This window comes from Watersipora subatra, chromosome 10 (genome assembly GCF_963576615.1).
Source record: "Watersipora subatra chromosome 10, tzWatSuba1.1, whole genome shotgun sequence".
NCBI classification, from domain to species: Eukaryota; Metazoa; Bryozoa; class Gymnolaemata; order Cheilostomatida; family Watersiporidae; genus Watersipora; species Watersipora subatra.
The window spans coordinates 24,989,521-25,008,902 of record NC_088717.1 but is presented as its reverse complement, the minus strand read 5'-3'; the positions used below and the strand labels follow the sequence as shown (position 1 = coordinate 25,008,902).

General features: G+C 35.1%; 1 protein-coding gene across 1 annotated transcript; it reads left to right on the top strand.

Annotated features, from left to right (window-relative positions):
- The first annotated feature begins 4,862 nt into the window (after window positions 1–4,862).
- Window positions 4,863–19,268, top strand: LOC137406911 (protein mesh-like). Its single transcript, XM_068093513.1, has 9 exons — window positions 4,863–5,063; window positions 5,150–5,293; window positions 8,464–8,626; window positions 9,303–9,421; window positions 13,136–13,271; window positions 14,866–15,023; window positions 16,953–17,116; window positions 17,924–18,071; window positions 19,119–19,268. The coding sequence occupies exons 1-9, from the start codon at window positions 4,863–4,865 to the stop codon at window positions 19,266–19,268; spliced, it is 1,383 nt and encodes a 460-aa protein (XP_067949614.1).
- The last annotated feature ends 114 nt before the right edge of the window (window positions 19,269–19,382 follow it).

Genomic DNA, 19,382 nt, shown 5'->3' with positions numbered 1-19,382 from the left:
CTCTCATTCTGTGATTGTCTCATTCTCTTATTTCTTACTCTATCTTTTTCCCATTCACTTACTTGTGCTCTTTCTAATTATAGTTAGCTTGCTAAATTGACATGTTTCCTTTTTTTAAAGCAAATCTCATGTGCTTTAGCTCTGAATTAAATTAAAAAAAGGTTGTTACTGCTTTTGAGAATATCTTGAAGATAAAACTTGTTGCCAAAGATGGTATTAAAGAAGCTGAAAAACACGAGACGGTGTCATATTGAGCTAATATCAATTTTCAGTTCTTTAGCACTTACATATATATTTATCTTTTTGCCCTATATTTACAGATTTCAACTAATGGTTATATAACTATTGACAAAGAACTAAAAAAGTTCCCTAAGGCTAGATTTCCTTTAGCCGATGCTTCAAAGGATCCTCTGTCAATAGTTGCATTCAAAGCAAGGATGCAGTATCGCCCAGATGAATACCTGTAAGTAGATATTCTGACACAAGGTTTTATGATTCGTACTTGACCTTCAATCAATATCCAGTTATATAGTATAAATTAAGTCTAAATTAGTTAAGATTCTTTGTCTATTCTAAAAGTTACTATTTTTATTGTAGACTTATTTTCATTTGTAAGAGATAAATAATAAACACTCATCAGAATATAATCATCTCAAATGACTCACAATGTAAATGATGATGAGTCCAGACTGTAATATTTAGGATTCTTATTGTATGCGTCAGAGATAAGAGGCTGCTATCTCAGCACTGCGGTACAACTAATCCAACTATCTCTGATGACTTCTGATAAAAGTATTATATTGAATAGTTACCTTGCTAAAAACACAGTGAGTCAACTTATTATCAGACTCCAAGTCATAACCTTGTTTAAAGTGTGCTGCTGTCATCGATATCTGTAAAATTAGATGAAAAATAATCCCTCTAATCTTTACTCTTAAGCCACACAAAGAGTGTTCAAAAAGCGAATAGGAACTCAGGTACTCAGCCAAGTGCACTAACATCTGTCTCACTCAACCACCTTTTCACATCTAAGAATAATTGTACACATAGTTATTACACACGATGATCTCTCAAGGCATGCAGAGCTGCAAAGGTGCTGGTCATTACTATAATAAGAGCCGTGTCCGCCTGTCCATCTGAAGCCATAACATAGGTTGGAAAAAAGTTTGCATCACACATGTTTTGAACTCATTACTTCCAGCATGGTGAAGTAACTCTGTATTATCTGCACCAATCAGTCACCTTCTGCACCTAATTGTAATTGTATGTATAGTAGTTATCCTTGAAGATCTCTCACAAGTCATGGACTGCCCAAGGACTAGTTTGACTAACTAGTGGGTTTATTTAATATCTGTAGGGTTCTGTAGGGTTGCACTAATATAATGCATACCACCTACAAATAAAGCTGGGATAGCTGATTACTTACCAGTTTTTATACTGGCAGTTTTAAGATTATATCCAGTTGCTGCTCTGCTGCCAAATACATAGCACCAATTATGGTAAGTAACAGCTTTGCGATGCTAAATCACTATTGAAATTCTTAGCAACCACTACAATTGAGACAAAAAACTTGTTTTAGCTTAAGAGCTTAAGCGAGGATATTTTATGATCACAGGTGAAGAGAGCCGAGGCTTGCCACCTGTTCCTTCAAACTCACCATTGATTATATTTCTTACATGAAATGGTCTAGTGATGATCTAGTCAAACTACAAATTATGAAAACTTCATCTGAACAACTTTAATTTGTAACAACAAAAGGCTACTCTCTCTATAAATGCCTGGCACTTTTGAGACTTTTTTCATTTAATAATCATGACATATACAAATCAGTTTTTTGAGTTTATGACAATGTTTTTTTTCTAGCACATAGCCAATCACTTGAGGTTCACTTACATTGTCTCCTGGCATCATTTACCAGCAGGTTAAATGTTCTCTCGTGTGTCAAACTTAGTCACATATGCCAAGATGTTGTAACCCTGATTGCTCCACTTAGCTTTAATGTATATTATATATGATACTGTATGCCTCATGATACTCTAGCAACATAGTCTAACAAGGTCATGCAAGTCATTATGAAACTTCTTACAAGAATTGACAGCCAGTAAGTCTAATCGCAGTGTGAAGGTTCACTTGATACCACTTCACCTATTACTCTACACAGTAGCATATAAAAGGGTTTATTGCGTACCTATATTAGCTTTCCATGTTTAACTAATCGAAAAATCCATTTTACAAGACATAGTCAAACAGCATCAATAAGAGATCCTGTCTGAACCTATCAAAAAGAAAATGTTTCAAGGCAAACCATACAAAAGACATGAAATTATCTTGCTGGTAGTTGTAATGCTCTGCAAATTGGTATGCTTTAGATACCTGTTTGTAGTAAAAACATAGAAGTGATATTTATATAATGTCATTTCGCTACCAGAAAATTAATCTTTTAATCATCATGGAAAAATAAAAATGGAACCAAGTTGTTGGCAATAAAAACTTATAAAGTATTATAGTGCCCGGCTATATTATATAAAGTATTATAGTGCCCGGGTATATTATATAAAGTATTATAGTGCCCGGCTATATTATATAAAGTATTATAGTGCCCGGGTATATTATATAAAGTATTATAGTGCCCGGCTATATTTTATAAAGTATTATAGTGCCCGGTTATATTTTATAAAGTATTATAGTGCCCGGCTATATTTTATAAAGTATTATAGTGCCCGGCTATATTTTATAAAGTATTATAGTGCCCGGCTATATTTTATAAAGTATTATAGTGCCCGGCTATATTTTATAAAGTATTATAGTGCCCGGCTATATTTTATAAAGTATTATAGTGCCCGGCTATATTTTATAAAGTATTATAGTGCCCGGCTATATTTTATAAAGTATTATAGTGCCCGGCTATATTTTATAAAGTATTATAGTGCCCGGCTATATTTTATAAAGTATTATAGTGCCCGGCTATATTTTATAAAGTATTATAGTGCCCGGCTATATTTTATATGCTTTAAGTATCTATTACTAATTTTTGTTTGGCAAATCTTTTTAATTGCTGTACAGGATTTTAGTTAATCAAATCATTTAGTGTTTCAATTGGGTTTCTTGTTTGTTAATTAATGTTCAGTAGTTGCTATGACTTATATTTCGGGATTGCTAATGTCTGCCGAATCTGCCACATCAGCTGAGTCATCCATATCGACCCCCATCTGCCGATATCAGCCTACCTCTGCTGGGTTTATCATAATATAAGGAAGCCCTAATTTTAGAAGATGGTTTAGTACTAGAGGCAGTTAGAGATGGAGATCAGATTATTATAATTGTACTCCAGTATATGGAAACTATTTTATTTAATATCATCAATATATGATCTTGTGTAAGTGTGCAGTTGAATAGAATGAGTCAAGCAGTTCCGTATTCAATATACATAGGTACATACAAGCGCCAGTCCCTTTCACTATAATAATAAGAGTAAGCTCGCACCACTTTCTCTTTCTAGGTCTCATGAGTAGAGACTTCCCACACACGTGAATATTAGCACGTTTATCATCAGCTTGCTTCCCTAGCTTATCTTAAACAAATAGTATGTCTATCTTCCTTTCTTCTTAGATAACTTATGTGCGGAGACCTGAGGCTATAACGCATAGTTATATGGTGTCAATATTCAGCCTAGCTTTCATTCTCAGAGTTAATTTGTTAATTTGGTTTATGTCAAAATTTGTTTGCAATTTTAATCTTTTTTATTGCGTGAGTTTTTCAAGAATATGACAGTTGAAAATGGAACATAGTTTCTTACTACCTCTCAATGAGTAAGACATGTAGACACACACATATAGCCACATAAGTTGGTTATAGAAATTCACTGTGTCTAAAATGCTGTGAATGTCTTTAATGAGTTGGTATCATTTTCATAGAAAGATTCGCTGAAGTCATCTCCTTTGTTTGATGAAGTTGTGTATTCTGCTTTTTCAATGTGTTTTTTCAATGTTACATGTTTACCACAATTTGGCTGTGAGATTAATCTCTGTTTGTTAGTTTTTCTGTTACATTTCATTTTAAATTTTCCTTTTGCTTTTGATCTATACTTTCCGTAATTTCACATAAAAGTGTTACAGTAATAGCTGCAAAAACTTGTTGATGTTGTTCTAAGGAAAAATCCTAATCATGACATTTTGTTTGTGAGTAATAAAAGTGTAAATTGTGACAGCAGTTCAACGATGCTGTGATTTTCAATATGTCAGATAATTTAAAAATTGATCACCACTGACGTTATTTGCTACTAGTAGCCTTAGAATCTGGCTATAAATTCCCTGAGTTGTAGTTAACAACGTGTCAAAGTGTATTTGTGCTGTAAAGATAAACTTGGCCGGAATGTTAGAAAATCTTATCAGAAATTATCGTTATTTTTTCATCAGTGGCGATTGTTTTTGATGCTTGAGGTAATCCGAGTGTCAGGATGTTTTAAAATTAAAATTATCAAAACATGATCATTACTAAAATACTCCAAAGACAAACACTTGAAAAATGGCGTCACTAGTTGTTACCGTTGTTATAGTCGATATCGGCTTGTATCCGCTGTCGCTTATATCGCTTATCAGCTGATATATGCTGAGTTCAATTTTGTCAGTCTCTTTGCAACAGTAGTCATTATAAGTGCACTTTTGCTTGATCTGAGCACTGTAATCGCGTTCGAGTTTTGTTGATTTTAATCTTGAAACATTTAGTCAGTCAGCTCACTTCAAACATCAAATGATAAAAAAATGCCAGTACTTTTTGATAAATCAACCATAATCAGCTCTAATCCTCAATTTGGCTATTGAACAAATCTGGAAGCATTTAAGTTTATCATTTATTTCTATGTAATGATATTTGACAGAGACAAGGAGGCGTCTGTTACCTACTCAACAGCACCAAGAGAGCGTTTTCTATCTCAGGTAGACTCGGCTATTCACGAAAGCGTGTCAAAAGCTGCCACTGCCAGATACTCATCCAAGAATGCTCTCGCTGTCTCGTGGAACAAGATATCTTTCTTTAGTGGCAACCCAGATCACATTCCCTACCCAGTTAGTTACAATTTCTATTCACTTGCTATGAATGCCTGAGGAAACAATGCTAGGGCATAATTCCTTCACATACGGTTTTGTTTTAGAGAAACACATTTCAAGTGATTATATCTACTGACGGTGAGTCTACCTATGCTGTTTTTAACTACAAAACTATTGTATGGGATGGAGGACTGGCCAGTGGAGGCAGAGCCAATACTGGAATTGGCGCCGACTCACCGCATGCGCAGGTAAGTTTAAAAATGAACTTACACACAAAATTTTTTAGTAGATCTTATCAGAAAGTATCGCTATTTTTTCTATCCTTTGCGATTGTTTCTGATATATGAGGCTGTGTGCTTGCCAGGATGTTTTAATATTTAAATCGATGAACTTGATCGCCAATAAAACACTCAGATCAAACGAAAGGGCAAATACGATGTTTATAACTGCAAAGAGATGACAGAATACATACCCATATACGAGAATGTATTCTGCCATCTCTTTGCAGTTACAAACACGCTTCAATTAAAACCCAATTAACAACAGTTATAACGCTTCAATTTAAACCCAATAACCAATATCAACTATACCAATGTAATCATGTCATTTTACATGGATTTCTCTTCTGAGTTTTAATTGTGATCAGGTTTTATCAATTTCACTCTAAAAACATCCAGGCAATCAGATCACCTCACACATCAAAAACAATTGTAAATGATAGAAAAATACCGATACTTTCTGATAAAATCTGCTAAAAAATTCTGTTAGTTCATTTTTAATACCTCATTTATAATGCACCACTCCTGGTGCTTTACAGTTTCTAGGCAAACACGAAGCTGTATTCATAACTTTCAAATCATTTACTCATGATGTATGCGGTTAGTCAGTACTAATTCTACCAAAGTTAGCCTCACCTAGAATGGAGAGCTGTAAACAATTTTAGCAATAAAAATATTTATTAGGCAGAGCAGTGATATTATTGCAAATCCATTTACTAAGCCCGATTATCTATGACAATTGCCTAGTTGCCATGACAACCGGTGATTAATGAGCTAATGGAATGAAGAATAATCGTGTGAGTGGAGGGACTTCCCCTAGCTTGGTTTATGAAATGGAGATCAGTAGGTACAGGCTCTAGCAAATCCGTAACACACTTTTACATGCTGGTAGTCGATTCAACCACTCAAAACTGTTGTTTCAGCAAGCTAGGCAAAATAATATTTAGACAGTATGTTATCATTGGTGACGAGCATGCGAGAGAGAGAGAGCAACTTCAAGCCTCCTTCTGGTTCTGGAATTGTTTAATACGTTTAATCCTTTTACCGCACCAATCTGTCAGCTGATTTGTGCATAAGTTGATTGCTTTAAAAGTTTTTAAAAAACTCTCAGATTTTATCAAATTATGTCACAGAATATTGACAAGCTACAAAACCTTTTTGTTGCACCCATCCATCTTTGCATTGTAACTGTCTATAATTCGTTACTCCAAATGTATCCTCCGATGATAGTATTGGAAGCTGGTAGTTCTAGTAGCAAATTTAAAAAAAACGTTTATTCTGTGTGTCTAAAATTTTTTCTTCTCTATCTTCAACTGGCTTAGCTTTGCGGCTAATTAATTAGTTAATGTGTAAGAACAGCGTTATCATTAATTGGATATCTTATAACTTTCTAACAATGTTTGACCTATCAGCTGCATAAAATCTAAGTGGTAATTGTGAAACTTTTAAGCCTGGTTCCCATATACGCCGCAAAGCACCGGCGACAGCACCGCAGGCTATTGCGGTAAAATGGGAACCTACACGCCGCGGATCGCAGTGCACCGCCAGTGGATGTCGGCGGTCAACGCAAGAGATTGCGCGTGTTCAAATTTCGCAAGCGGCCGCAGGCAAAACCTTCCCGAAATGCACTGTACGGGTAAAGGTCACCATTATAAGAACGGCATGGCAAGCGAACATTTTATTTGATTACGCAATTATGTTTACGATATTATTAACGATGTGGCTTATATGTGAACATTAAACTGCGCCGAGCACCGCCGAGCACCGCAAGTGTTTTGCTGCGCGATATTACCGCCGGTGCTTTGCTACGTATATGGGAACCAGGCATTATGCTCCCTTGGGTAAATAATTACATCATAAAGTTGTATCATAACCACTTGACTGTAATCTACATCATTCAAAAATGAGGAAAAGGAAATAAAACTAAAAGAGATGGGGTTAGGAGTTCTTCAGTGAGTTTGACTGGTAGCAGATATCTTATTGTTTTAAATGTACTTACGTATAGGTTTAACTATAGCTACTAAAAATTTACAATGGAAGTTTGGCAGTTATGGGTGGTATAGCACAGTTATGGGTGGTTACCGCACAGCAGTAACTCCATAAGCTGGTTGATTGCGTTAACCGGTAACTTTAATCCGTTAATTGTTTTATAGTTGACATGACTTGCTCTTCTAAATTGCATCAAAGATTTTGCAATTGATGCAAATCATATCCTACATACGGAGACATTATGTTGAGTGCTAAACTCCTTACTAACTCTGACGCATATCAGGAACTACATGCAACCATTTTTTCTGTGTAAAGTGGTAATCACATTCAGGCAATATTTCTCCCAAGGTTAGATATACATGTACATGCGATTGTTATACAGTCAGACTCTCAGTTGGTGTCGCATAGTATCACATTGTATTGTTTTGTATCACGTTGAATCGTGTTGTATCGCGTTGTATCGCGTTGTATCGCGTTGTATCGCGTTGTATCGCGTTGTATCACGTTGTATTGCGTTGTATCATGTTTTATCGCATTGTATCGCATTGTATAGTGTTGTATTGCATTGCATCATGTAGTATAATATTGTAAAGCCTTTTACCGTATTGCATCGTATAGTATAGCATTACATAACATTGTATTGCATTTTCCCACATTGTATAGCGTCCTATTGCATTGCAGTGTGTAGTATAGCATTTTATAGCAATATATAGCATTATATTGCATTGTACCAGACTGCATCATTCTATATCGCATTGCCATGTCTCCTTCAAGCAAAACTTCCCATAGCACTAACTATAACAGTTATCCAGCCCTTAATTTGTATTGTGTCACATCATCTCATATCATGTGTGCCGTGACTTGTTTTATTTAAGTGTTGTGTATTGTATTATATCAAGTTGTACTGCTGGTATTGCACCGTATTGTGTTTTAACACGTTGCATTGTATAGTATCATATCATATTGTATCAAATTATATCATATTGTATTTTATTGTAATTTTCAATAGAGCAGATGGCAACCAAAATTACGGTAGCTTTATCTCAGCTGCAAGCACATGTTCTACAGGCCGCTATCACTGGCACCCGTCCGTGCTACCCCTACAGTAGGGAGCTCTAGCATGAAAGGTGACTAGCCAGAGTATATTGTAGGCTGGGATAAATGCTGGGAATGGAGAAGGATTTACCAACCTGGCATATGGTAGTAACATCTTAGACATCGACATAGAACAAGCGAGTGAATCAGAGGGGCAGTATATATATGAGTTGTCAGCGGACAGCCCCAGGCCTCATGGATGTGTTAGCAGACGACCAGGTAATACTCACAAACTGATCAGCAGAAAGCATTCTAATCAGACATGTTGGCACTCTGGTTTTGGCATTGACTTTTAAAGTTGATTTTTGCTTAATGTTCAATCAACAAATGTGTCAAATAGCAGCGGCTAATAAATTATCTTGACTTTTAACCAAAAAAATGTGTGAATCTTTAGCTGTGATTGGCCAGATGGTGCTTTTCTCCTGTCAAGCATTGAGGAAAACATTAGGATTGCAACATTTTTGCTTAAAAGAATGTTCACTATGACACTATCTCTGATTTTCAATAAAATCTTAGGAGGCAACACAGCAGACTTCTTGTTTCCTATTAGTTAAACTCTCACTGCTCGTTATAATTAAAAATTTGCTGGTTAATATTTTCAAAAATACAACTTAAGATTTGAGGTTAAATGGACAAAAATCATACATCTAAAGTCATCACAAAATCCACAAAGTTAAAATTTAACTCAAGCTTGTATTTTAATGTTTTTAAATCATTTTTCAAAGTTTAATGAAGTTTGGTAATTTAAAATTATTGTAAGACTATGGAAAAAGAAAATTTATACTAATATAAAAATACTGTAAACTTAATTAAATAGTAAAATATTTTCAAATTTAATGTTTTAGCTCAAGGTTGTTATCAACATCAGGAGATACATTACATTCTTTTTATGTAGCCTCGATGCCTCTGCTGCTGTCTCCATCAAGTGGACCTATGACAGGAGGAAACCCTGTAGAGATATCAAATGCCTGTTTCTCTCGGTCTAAAACAATTCAATGCAAGTTTGGAACGCAGGTACTAAAGCATTGCAAAAACTGGGTTCATATTTTCACCAAGTTTTTCAATTCATGGCTAATATAAATACTTTAAAGACATAAATTCTGGCCAATCAAAGAGCTACAAATCCATTTATGATCAAAATGATTTTGACCAGCATGGCTGTAGTTTGTAGCAAGATGTAAAAGAAATTCATAATGAAGCTTCCGAAGGTGTGTTTTAGACCAAGATTTTGGTTGGAGTTGTGTTTCCTCTGAGAGAGTTTGAGTTGAAATGAAATGGCTACTAGCCAGTTTACAAATTGAAATACGTTTTTACAAAAATTTTACACCAAACCATCTCAAACTCTGATTACCCAGAATAGCTCTATTTTTTAGCCAATGAAATAGAACATTGATATCCATTCCATTTTGACTGCTTATCAACGTAAAAAAAAGCAAAGCTACTCATTGGTACTACATACACATGCCATGTAAACGTAGCGTAATACTGGTGAGTAATTAGTAGTTAGTAACTAGTATTATTTTAACTCATTTTGGTGCAAGCCCACCTAAAGCTATTAATGTTATTTTATTTGATCTTTTGAAAAAGTGGAATATATCGCCATTGTATTTTTGGCGCTATTAGGAGATATAATAGGAGAAATCAATGTTGTGCTCCGTAAATGACTGCAATAAAAATGGACAAACATAGTATGCAGCATTTCGCTGATCTTGTGTCAGCAACAGAGACAAAGTTGTTTTACAACCGCTTTTCCTTTTATAAAACACCAACATACTGTGTTAATGTGGAGGCAATTTTGATAAGTCATCCTGCTGTAAGCGCACCTTTAGTGTCGGAAACTATCAGTCTATTTGTTTTATATTTTTATCTGTGTATGATTGCATACCCTAAGGCTAAAATAATGTGAATAGCTGGCTAGTGAAATATTAAAGTAAAAATTCAAAGAGCAAAAAGTATCCAATCAAGCGTTTTGATTTTCATATCCAACATGGCTGCTGCTACATCTATAAGTTGCTAAAAGATAACCCAAAGCCAGGTGAATGCATTGGCAGACAACCAGGTAATAGCCATTAAAAGACATTTTTCTGTGGAGAGCATTCCAACCCAAACTATTAGCATTTTATTATGGCTGAAGGGTTGAGCATGGGTTATCAGCCAAGCATCACTACACTGAAACCGTTTGGTTGCGTTTGGTTTTTTATATTGTTATACCGTCACACAGTGTACATGTAGTTGAAATATGAATTGCTGATTTATTCGTCATATTGAGCATGCTGATAGGTACATCTCCTTCTAATCGCTTGGCCAAATGGTTGATCAGATCAAAATACAGAATCTATAATGAAATAAAATTTCTTAACTTATAAATAAGATCTGTAAGATATTTTAGAATAATTAAAATACGACTGAAAATGGTTCAGGTTCTTAACTCAGTCATTTCCTCCCACAAAACCAGCGTGAGGGTGTAACTCCCGAAAGGAGGGTGTAACTCCCGAAAGGTAGAGATTCCCTTATTCATTCTAACAGCCCTCCTATGGTTAGAGCTATTTGGCGAGGATTTCCTTTGTGATATTATCTTTAGTTTTAAATATGTAAAATTGTATCCCATTCTGCGTAAACAATGACCTTCGTATATAGCTCTGTAGCTCTCTCAAGTAAGTGATGGTGCCATGAGCATTTTCATAATAAATATGGCTACAGACTTAGCTCATTTTCAGTCCTAACTTTTTTGTTTGAAGCGTGTTCACAACTCTTTACTAGGATAGGTACTTAAAGAGAGCCGCCATGGCCTAGAGGTGTAAAACACTTTATTTGCCAACAACAGTTTGAGGTTCAACTGCTAAAAGAGCCATTAGTGGTGACAAAAATGACACTCAACCTTAAATTTCTCTCTGCAACTGAGAGTGCCACCAGTCGTTGAAGTTTCCTTGCCGCTGGACTCAGACATGTCTGGCCAAAATTGCAAAAATTTGTATGTGCAAGATTTGTGCACATAAATATGTGCAAAATTTCATATTTTAGTTAAAATGTTCTTGAAACACGTGCAGTCTCTTTACCTTTGTGGGTTTGCTTATACAAAAAGATCGAAGTGTGCTTTACTGTCATAGACCCAGACAGACCCGATAAATACTTTGTTTTATATAAATAGATTTATATCGAGATAGATTTAAAGGTTAGTAGATCCCAAGTAAATGCAAACAGGGGACCAGAGAGTGTGTGCTTACCCATGGACATGGTTTAGAGAACTTCACTATCATACGCATGTATGAAAGCACTAACCTTCTCATATGTATCACGCATTATTGATATCTTGGCTCTGGTTCCTAACTCATTCAGTAATATTATAATGATATCTGTCTATAAAAGCTAGTAATACTATCATATTATACAACTTTATTAAAGTCATCTTGTGACAGTAAGCCTTAGCTATAGCCTTTTGCCCTAGCAACCATTTGGCATCAGTAGATGGGATGGAGTCAAAAAGTGAGAATAATCTTATGTTTAGAAAATTTTTTTAGGTATAAATAATAAATATGTCTTGTATCATAATGGATGATGGTTTACTCTTTTACACTGGCGCCTGAGTCACAAGTACAATAGTGCACTGGACTACCCAGTTTGCGTAAAGTGGAAACAGAGTTGTGAGGCGATGAGGGAAGGTGATTGGCCATCTCATTGAGCTGATCTCTTGCTAACAAAGAAATCTATCTGTGTGGCTGTAACCCAGGTTCAGTCTGGCTATATGAACCTGCTACCGGTAGCATATGTAATCCGATAAAACCCATTTCTGGGTCGGGTTGATGGCGATTAAACCGTCAACATCCATACAAATGGGGATACATACACAACCACAAACAACATGTGTAAAAGCACTGCCCTATACTAGGGATATGCTTAGGCAGCATCTAAAGGGTGGGAATAAACAAACCAATCTATCGGTCAGCCTCTGCAATAGAATGGAAATACTAGCCTGTCTCAGCCTGTTCTTGCCCACTGGATACATCTTCTGTCGACAGACAAAGATAGAAAAAGAGAAGGGGAGGGGAGGGTTGGAGGAAGGAGAGAGAGAAGGAAAATGAGAAAGAAATAAGAAAAAATCTTCTATCAAAAGAAAAAGAGAGAAAGAGAAAGGGTAGGGAGAGGGCGAGGAAGAGAGGGAGTAGAAAAAAGGAAAGAGATAGGAAGAGAATAATATAAAAAAGAAATAGAGAGAAAGAGAGAGAAAACCTAATTCATGGAAGACTCGAAATAACAAAAACATTCGCATGCGGCTGGCTCTATGGAATAAAATGAAGGCTGATCAGTACAAACTCATGGTAAACCCACTGATTTTAATCGAGCTGATCAGAAATCTTATAAAAGACGCAAGTCTAAACTACAGACGGTCTTGGCTGCTTTAACTAACTGCAAGGGAGGGAGGGAGGGAGAGAGGGAGAGAGGGAGAGAGGGAGAGAGGGAGAGAGGGAGAGAGGGAGAGAGGGAGAGAGAGAGAGAGTGAGGAGAGAGAGTGAGGAGAGAGAGTGAGGAGAGAGAGGGAAAGAGAGAGTTAGGAGAGAGAGGAAAAGAGAGAAAGAGAGAGAGACAAGCTGCTACTCAATGTTTAAAAAAAAGTGTAGTATTAACTAGCAACTACTTGTATCTAGACTTGCCGATCAAGCATTTTGCAGTTTAAAAGCTAGGGTGGCTTATGTTCTGCTTTTACTCATATCCTAATATCACTGGTTGCAGGTGGTGAAGGGGATGTTTCTGCGCCCCTCCAAAGCTCTCTGCTATGCTCCTGTGTTTTATGCTAACAAAGAGATCAAGTTCACGCTTTTGATTGATGGAGTTGAGGTTTACACCAAAGAGACATTTTACCTGACATGTAAGGCCTATCATCGATCAAAGATTTTAGACAATAAATCATACATTGTTGTATCCTCATTGTGAAAGTTACCCTCTCTGACAGTATGACTACCATAGTAAACATTTAAACTAAAGAACAAGTAATGTTTAAATGTGCTAGACCACTTAACTTGCATAAAAGTGTCAGTTCCATAAAGCAGGGTTGAATGTGTATATATCGCTAATAGTTTAGGTAGAATACATGAAAAACCTTTACTTTATTGCCATTTAAAATCCATTAGCAACTGAGTTACTCTATTTTTTATATTTAGTATTTAAATAATACAGAAGACACATTTTAATGAGTATTTTTAGAATATTTTAACCCTCTCAGCACCAACGACATATATACGTGCATATATATATATGTATCTATATGTATATGTATATATATGTATATATATATATATATTTATATATATGTTTATATATAATTGTATATATATGCAATTACATATTTATATATATATATATTTATATATATATAATTATATATGTAATTATATATAGTTATATATTTATAACTGTATACAAAGTTGTTTCCTCACCCCAGTTAACCCGTATGGTTGGTAATTTCTGCGTTAACTCGGGTCTCCTACCAGAGACCTTAGAGTTTGAGCACTCGCCTCAAGATCTTAGCTCAACCATCTTGCTGCATTGCAGAATAATTGTACACATAGTTATTACGCATGAAGGTCTTTCATGACACACATACTGCCAGCATACTAGTAACAATAATAATAACTATTTAGAATATAATTGTCTACAGTATTCACATTTCATGTTATTATCCTGACTTGCACCCCTTGTACTTATGATAGAATAGTTTATCTCCTTACTGATGCGCGTTTAATTTGTTCTTAATGCACATTTATTCATGTACTCAAACATAAAAATTCACTTTATTATGTATCAATTCATTTATGAAATTATTGACTTGATTATTTCTCTACTCGCATTTATTCATGAATACATCTAAAATATGTTTAGTTTATTCTTGTTAGTTTTTCTACCCCTTCTTGCATTCTTATCTTTCAGAAATAAAAGAAGAATGTAAAAATTAAAAAAAGTATTTGAACATTTCTCATTGTTATCTTAAATCTTTAAGGTATCAAGTATCATCAAGCCGTCCAGCACGTTGTGACAGATCGTCATGCGTAATTACTATCTGCCCAATTATTCCAACATTCAGCGATGTAGTTGAGCGGAGCAGATGGTAACGAGTTTGAATCTTAATTGCTGCAGTTTTTTTCCTTTATCCAGCTGTGGCCTTCCACAGACGAATGAACTAGTAGGCAAGCAGTCCCAGAGATTAGCGTGTGTAATAACTATATGTACCAATATTCTTAGATGTGGCAAGGCGATGAAGTAGTGCAGATGGTAGGGTGCTTGGCTTGAAACTTGAATGTCTGTGTTTGAATCCTGTGGAGTGTATTCTTTTTTTCTAACTCTCTCAACGTGGCTTCAGACAAATAAATATGCACCGACTATGGACAGGCTTATCAACCGTATCTACTGGCTCATCTCTCTAGATATATCTACCTTTCAATGACATATTTATGTCTCTGCTACAGCGGTCTTTCAACCATACAAGGTTGACTTGGTCAATCTCGATAACTGGAATGCTATAAAACCAAGTGACAACCTGGAGATGAGATGGGAGCCGAAGGAGTTATCTCACCACAGAGGAACCCTTAGTGTAAAGCTCTTTACTTACCAAGAGTTCAAATCAGTAAGCGCGCAGAGACTGTTTTTAACAAAAATGAAAAGTATTTCAATTGTCATAAAAAGGTGATTGTAATTACGGAACCACCTCTGTGTCATTTACCACCTGAATTCCTTTTCTTTATTATCTCAGATCATAAGAAAATATATTTATAGGAGAAGCAAAATTTTAAAAAAATTTGTTTCTAAAGGCACTCTCAGGAAATGTAACCAACTTATTTAGCGCCCATTTTTTCTTTTTTTTGTGATTGATAATTACTGCTGGCCAATTAAATATTACGATGCTACTAACAGTCCAAAGGTCTACCAACTTATTCTCATGCAGCTGCATAAATAAGTATTTTCAAAGACAGTGTTTAATTTGACAACTTTTTGATGGTTATCAACTTGTTTTTTTTAATTTTTTGTCATAGTGTGCAGATAATGCTATGTTATACTTCGGTCAAACCAGAAAGGCAAATATTTTTTGATATTTAACAATATTTATATATGTAGAACAATTTTAGATTTTCTTTGATGTGCACATTGCCATAATTCATCTTCTAAACTCTTAACAAACTATGGATTAATAACAAAAAGCATTTTTATTTTAACTTTTCCCATAATTACAATCTTTACATGTCATTGCTGAAATAAGTATTTATTAAAACTATCAATGACTATTTCTCAAATGTGTGCTGCACATGTAGCTCTCTACTGAAAATCTGAAGATATCTCCTGTAAGATATTTATATCTTAAAGGCTCTGTTGGGCCATGTTTAAGTAAAACAATATGTTAACAACATCTTAACAGTGTTAACAGTATTAACAATCTGCTAATGTCATGTTGTTGAGCAGTCTTTTTGTAGAAGTATCGAATTCCAAGCCATTTGAAGTAGCAGCTTTAACAGCTTTTTTGTGTTTACCATTAAAAATTAACTTATACATTTTTTTTGTATAGTTATTATATTATATTATATAGTTATTCAGAAAGTATCATATTTTGATATCATTCGCAATTGCTTTTGGTGATCTGATTGTCGGTATGTTCAAAATTAGAAGGGATACAGCATGAGCACAATTAAAGTGCTCAGACCAATCGAAAGGGTGATTAAGATGTCTATAACTGCAAGGACTGACAGAATAAAGATGCATAATGCTGTAACTTAATTATCACAATGATAAAATTTAATGAAATCATTTCACACAAATTTTTCTTCTGGACATTTTAATCGCGATCAAGTTTTATCGATTTAATCTAAAAACATCCTGACAATAAGATCTCGTCAGACATAAAAAACAATTGGAAATGATTGAAAAATACCGATACTTTCAGATAAAATCTACAAAAAAATGTGTAAATTTATGTTTAGGTACATTTTTGACTAGATTTTCTAGAAAGTTGTTAGTCTTGTATAAATAATTATTTAAATAAGTTGAATAAATGAATAAAATGTACATAGTCTACTTCATTTTACAAGGAAGCTGTTGTTTTTGGGTTTCTGGGTAAGCTGGGTTTCTACAAAAATATAAAGTTCGTAATGCTTTCAAATGAGTTCACCTTTTCAACATTTAACTAGCTGCTATTGGCAGTATTCATTAGGTTATAGACCTTCTTGGTGGTAGAAAAAACATGAAAGTTAAGCAATTGTTTGAGGGCCGCGTCGCTTGTAAATAAAATGTGTTTATTCATGAATTATTTTGACCAGATTTTAGATATCTTCCACAGGATAACTTGATATATACTTTCACTGAGTTGCAGTATTTGCCTTGCTCTAATCAATAAACCTTTGAAGTATGAATACACCAAAGAACACGCTTAGCTTCATATCTATGTGATGTGGGCAACGCGTGTTCATCTTTATTTAAATTTTAATGAGTACCTGAAAATAAGGCTAGGGTCAGCAATTTCTAAATTTTTAGATTAAATCAATTCGTGTTACATGATCTATTGCAGAGCTATGGGTGGCAAGAAGAGATTACTGTGGAGGAAGGAGTAGGCAACTCCGGGCATTATAAGCTGGACCCCTCAACACTAAATTGCCAAGATAGATGTAAAGAAAAGGCTGTTGGAGCTTTAGTCCTAGAGCTTGCAAATTCTCCTGACAAAAACTCTCCTGGGTCAGTTTACAACAAAATTTTAAACATGTTTGGGTACTGCTTCTACATAGCCTGGAAATCTTCAGCTGGAGAGGAGGCAGTGTGGCACTGTTGCTCTGTAAATTTGTTAAATCTGCATATATTTTATATATATATATGTATATATATATATATACATATATATATGTATATATACATATATATATATATATATATATATATATATATATATATATATATATATATATATATATACATATATACACATACATATATTTGTTTTATATAGCACTGCTGTCATATAAAATGTATTTATTGTATTCCATAGTGTGACTTCCCTTACAAATTTATTTAGCCTCATTTTCAATATCAACATTACATTGAAGGATGGTAATAGGTTTTAATTAGCTCTTTAATTTAACTTTTTAAACATGTTGGAACTCTGGTTATAAGAATTAGATGAATGAAAATGCATTTCAGTCCTGTCAGTATAAGGTGAAGGATTCTTTGTTGCAGTTAATTTCTGTTTACTGGTACCAACTTGAGAAGAGCTATGACATCACTATAACAATATGAAAAGTGAACAATATGAAACACTATAATATTCTTTGCATAAATGATAACATCCACCTGTCCAACTTATTTTGCCCATTCAACAAATTGGCTAGTATTCCTGACTATGATATCACAAGTCTGAGCGGAAATTCCGTCTTTGTTTGTCCGCTCACTTACCCCACTTTTTAGGGTTTTATTTTATTAACTGTTGCTTACATGTTATGCAACGTTAGGGTTTTGATATATCCTACAATGTATAATTCCATTATTTAGACGCCTGTGGTCTAGACCTCTTGCTTTGGGCTGGTTTGTCAACCAGAAGCTTGATCGTGTCATGGGAAAGACCTGGCCAGCCCAAATGTGCTATAACTGGTTTGTGGAGGACAGCAGAGAAGGACTTGGTTGGCTGAGTGAACTAGAGGTACGTAATCTCCACTTGTTTATTGTGGAAATGTAGAATGTTTTAGCAAATACTCACAGCAAAACTCAACAGAGCGGAAACACTTTGTTACACAATTTCACTTTTTTAGTGTATTCTGTGTTCCCAAGGCTACACCTGAAGTTTATGATAATCTTTCATGTGACTACATGAGCATAACTTCTTTTCCAGGAAAGCATTTTTATATCTTCATGTGCATGCCTTGTTTTCTAAGTGTGCATAATGTAACGCCTAGCAAAATATTACGGCCGAGATAATCGGTTAGTATTGAACTGCAGACCAAGGAACATTTTTGCAAGACAGTTTGTCATAGAGGTTATTGCATCATCGCACAGCCTCTTTTTTAATACAGGTTTTCACTATATGACTGCATGTCGGCATTGTTCTCTTGACCATTATTTGTTGATCATGTGTAGGTAACATAAATTGATGGCATTATTGAGGCAACACTAATACGCTAGCAAAGATTGTGGCTGTCACACTTTCTCATTGGTTCACTGAGCATTCATGACAGCTGTCGCATGTTGCTTGATCAGGGTTTTATTTCATGACAGTGGCTGCAGGACTAGTATTTCACCACTTTTACAACGCATTGTGCAATGAAAATGCTATTCCGCAGCCTGCCAGCTGATGTAAATGCAAATGGGTGTGTGATTACGTGACACTGTTTTTACAGAAGTGTTCACTAGAAGTATTGTTGGATTAACGTTGACCTATGACAATGTAGTGTGAACCAGCTTTGAAGGAAGCAGTGTTAGATGGTAGCACATTAAATGCCTGTTTTTGTATCTAATCTTTACTGCAAGTTATTGACTCCAAACATATTTACCCCTAACCTTCCATGTTCAGTAGTGGCACATCCTAACACATGGTTATAACCTACATGTACTTATTTTGAAGCTCTCACATGTGCCTAACTGTTTGTGCACCCAATTCTCAGCTTCAGAAGAACTTACAATAGCTAACCAATAGAGGTACCTTGCTTATTAACTTTACTAGTTTGTGTATTATTTGTTTGGTTTTGTGTAGGACTGCCCTTGTTCCAAAGATCAAGCCATAGGTGATATCGGAAGGTTTGTACCCGACCCTGGCTGTAACATGTACAACAAAGTGGATGTTGCCAACTGTTACTACCACAAGAGGGCTGAACACTGTGTACGCTCAATATGGCCATCGTAAGTGTTAACGCTAACCTAGAGCCAATCCTATTAGCTGTATTTTGCTGATCTTTGCTGATTGGCTACTGTTGTGTATGTAGTGCTCATGTGTTTATCCTTTCTACTACACTTTATT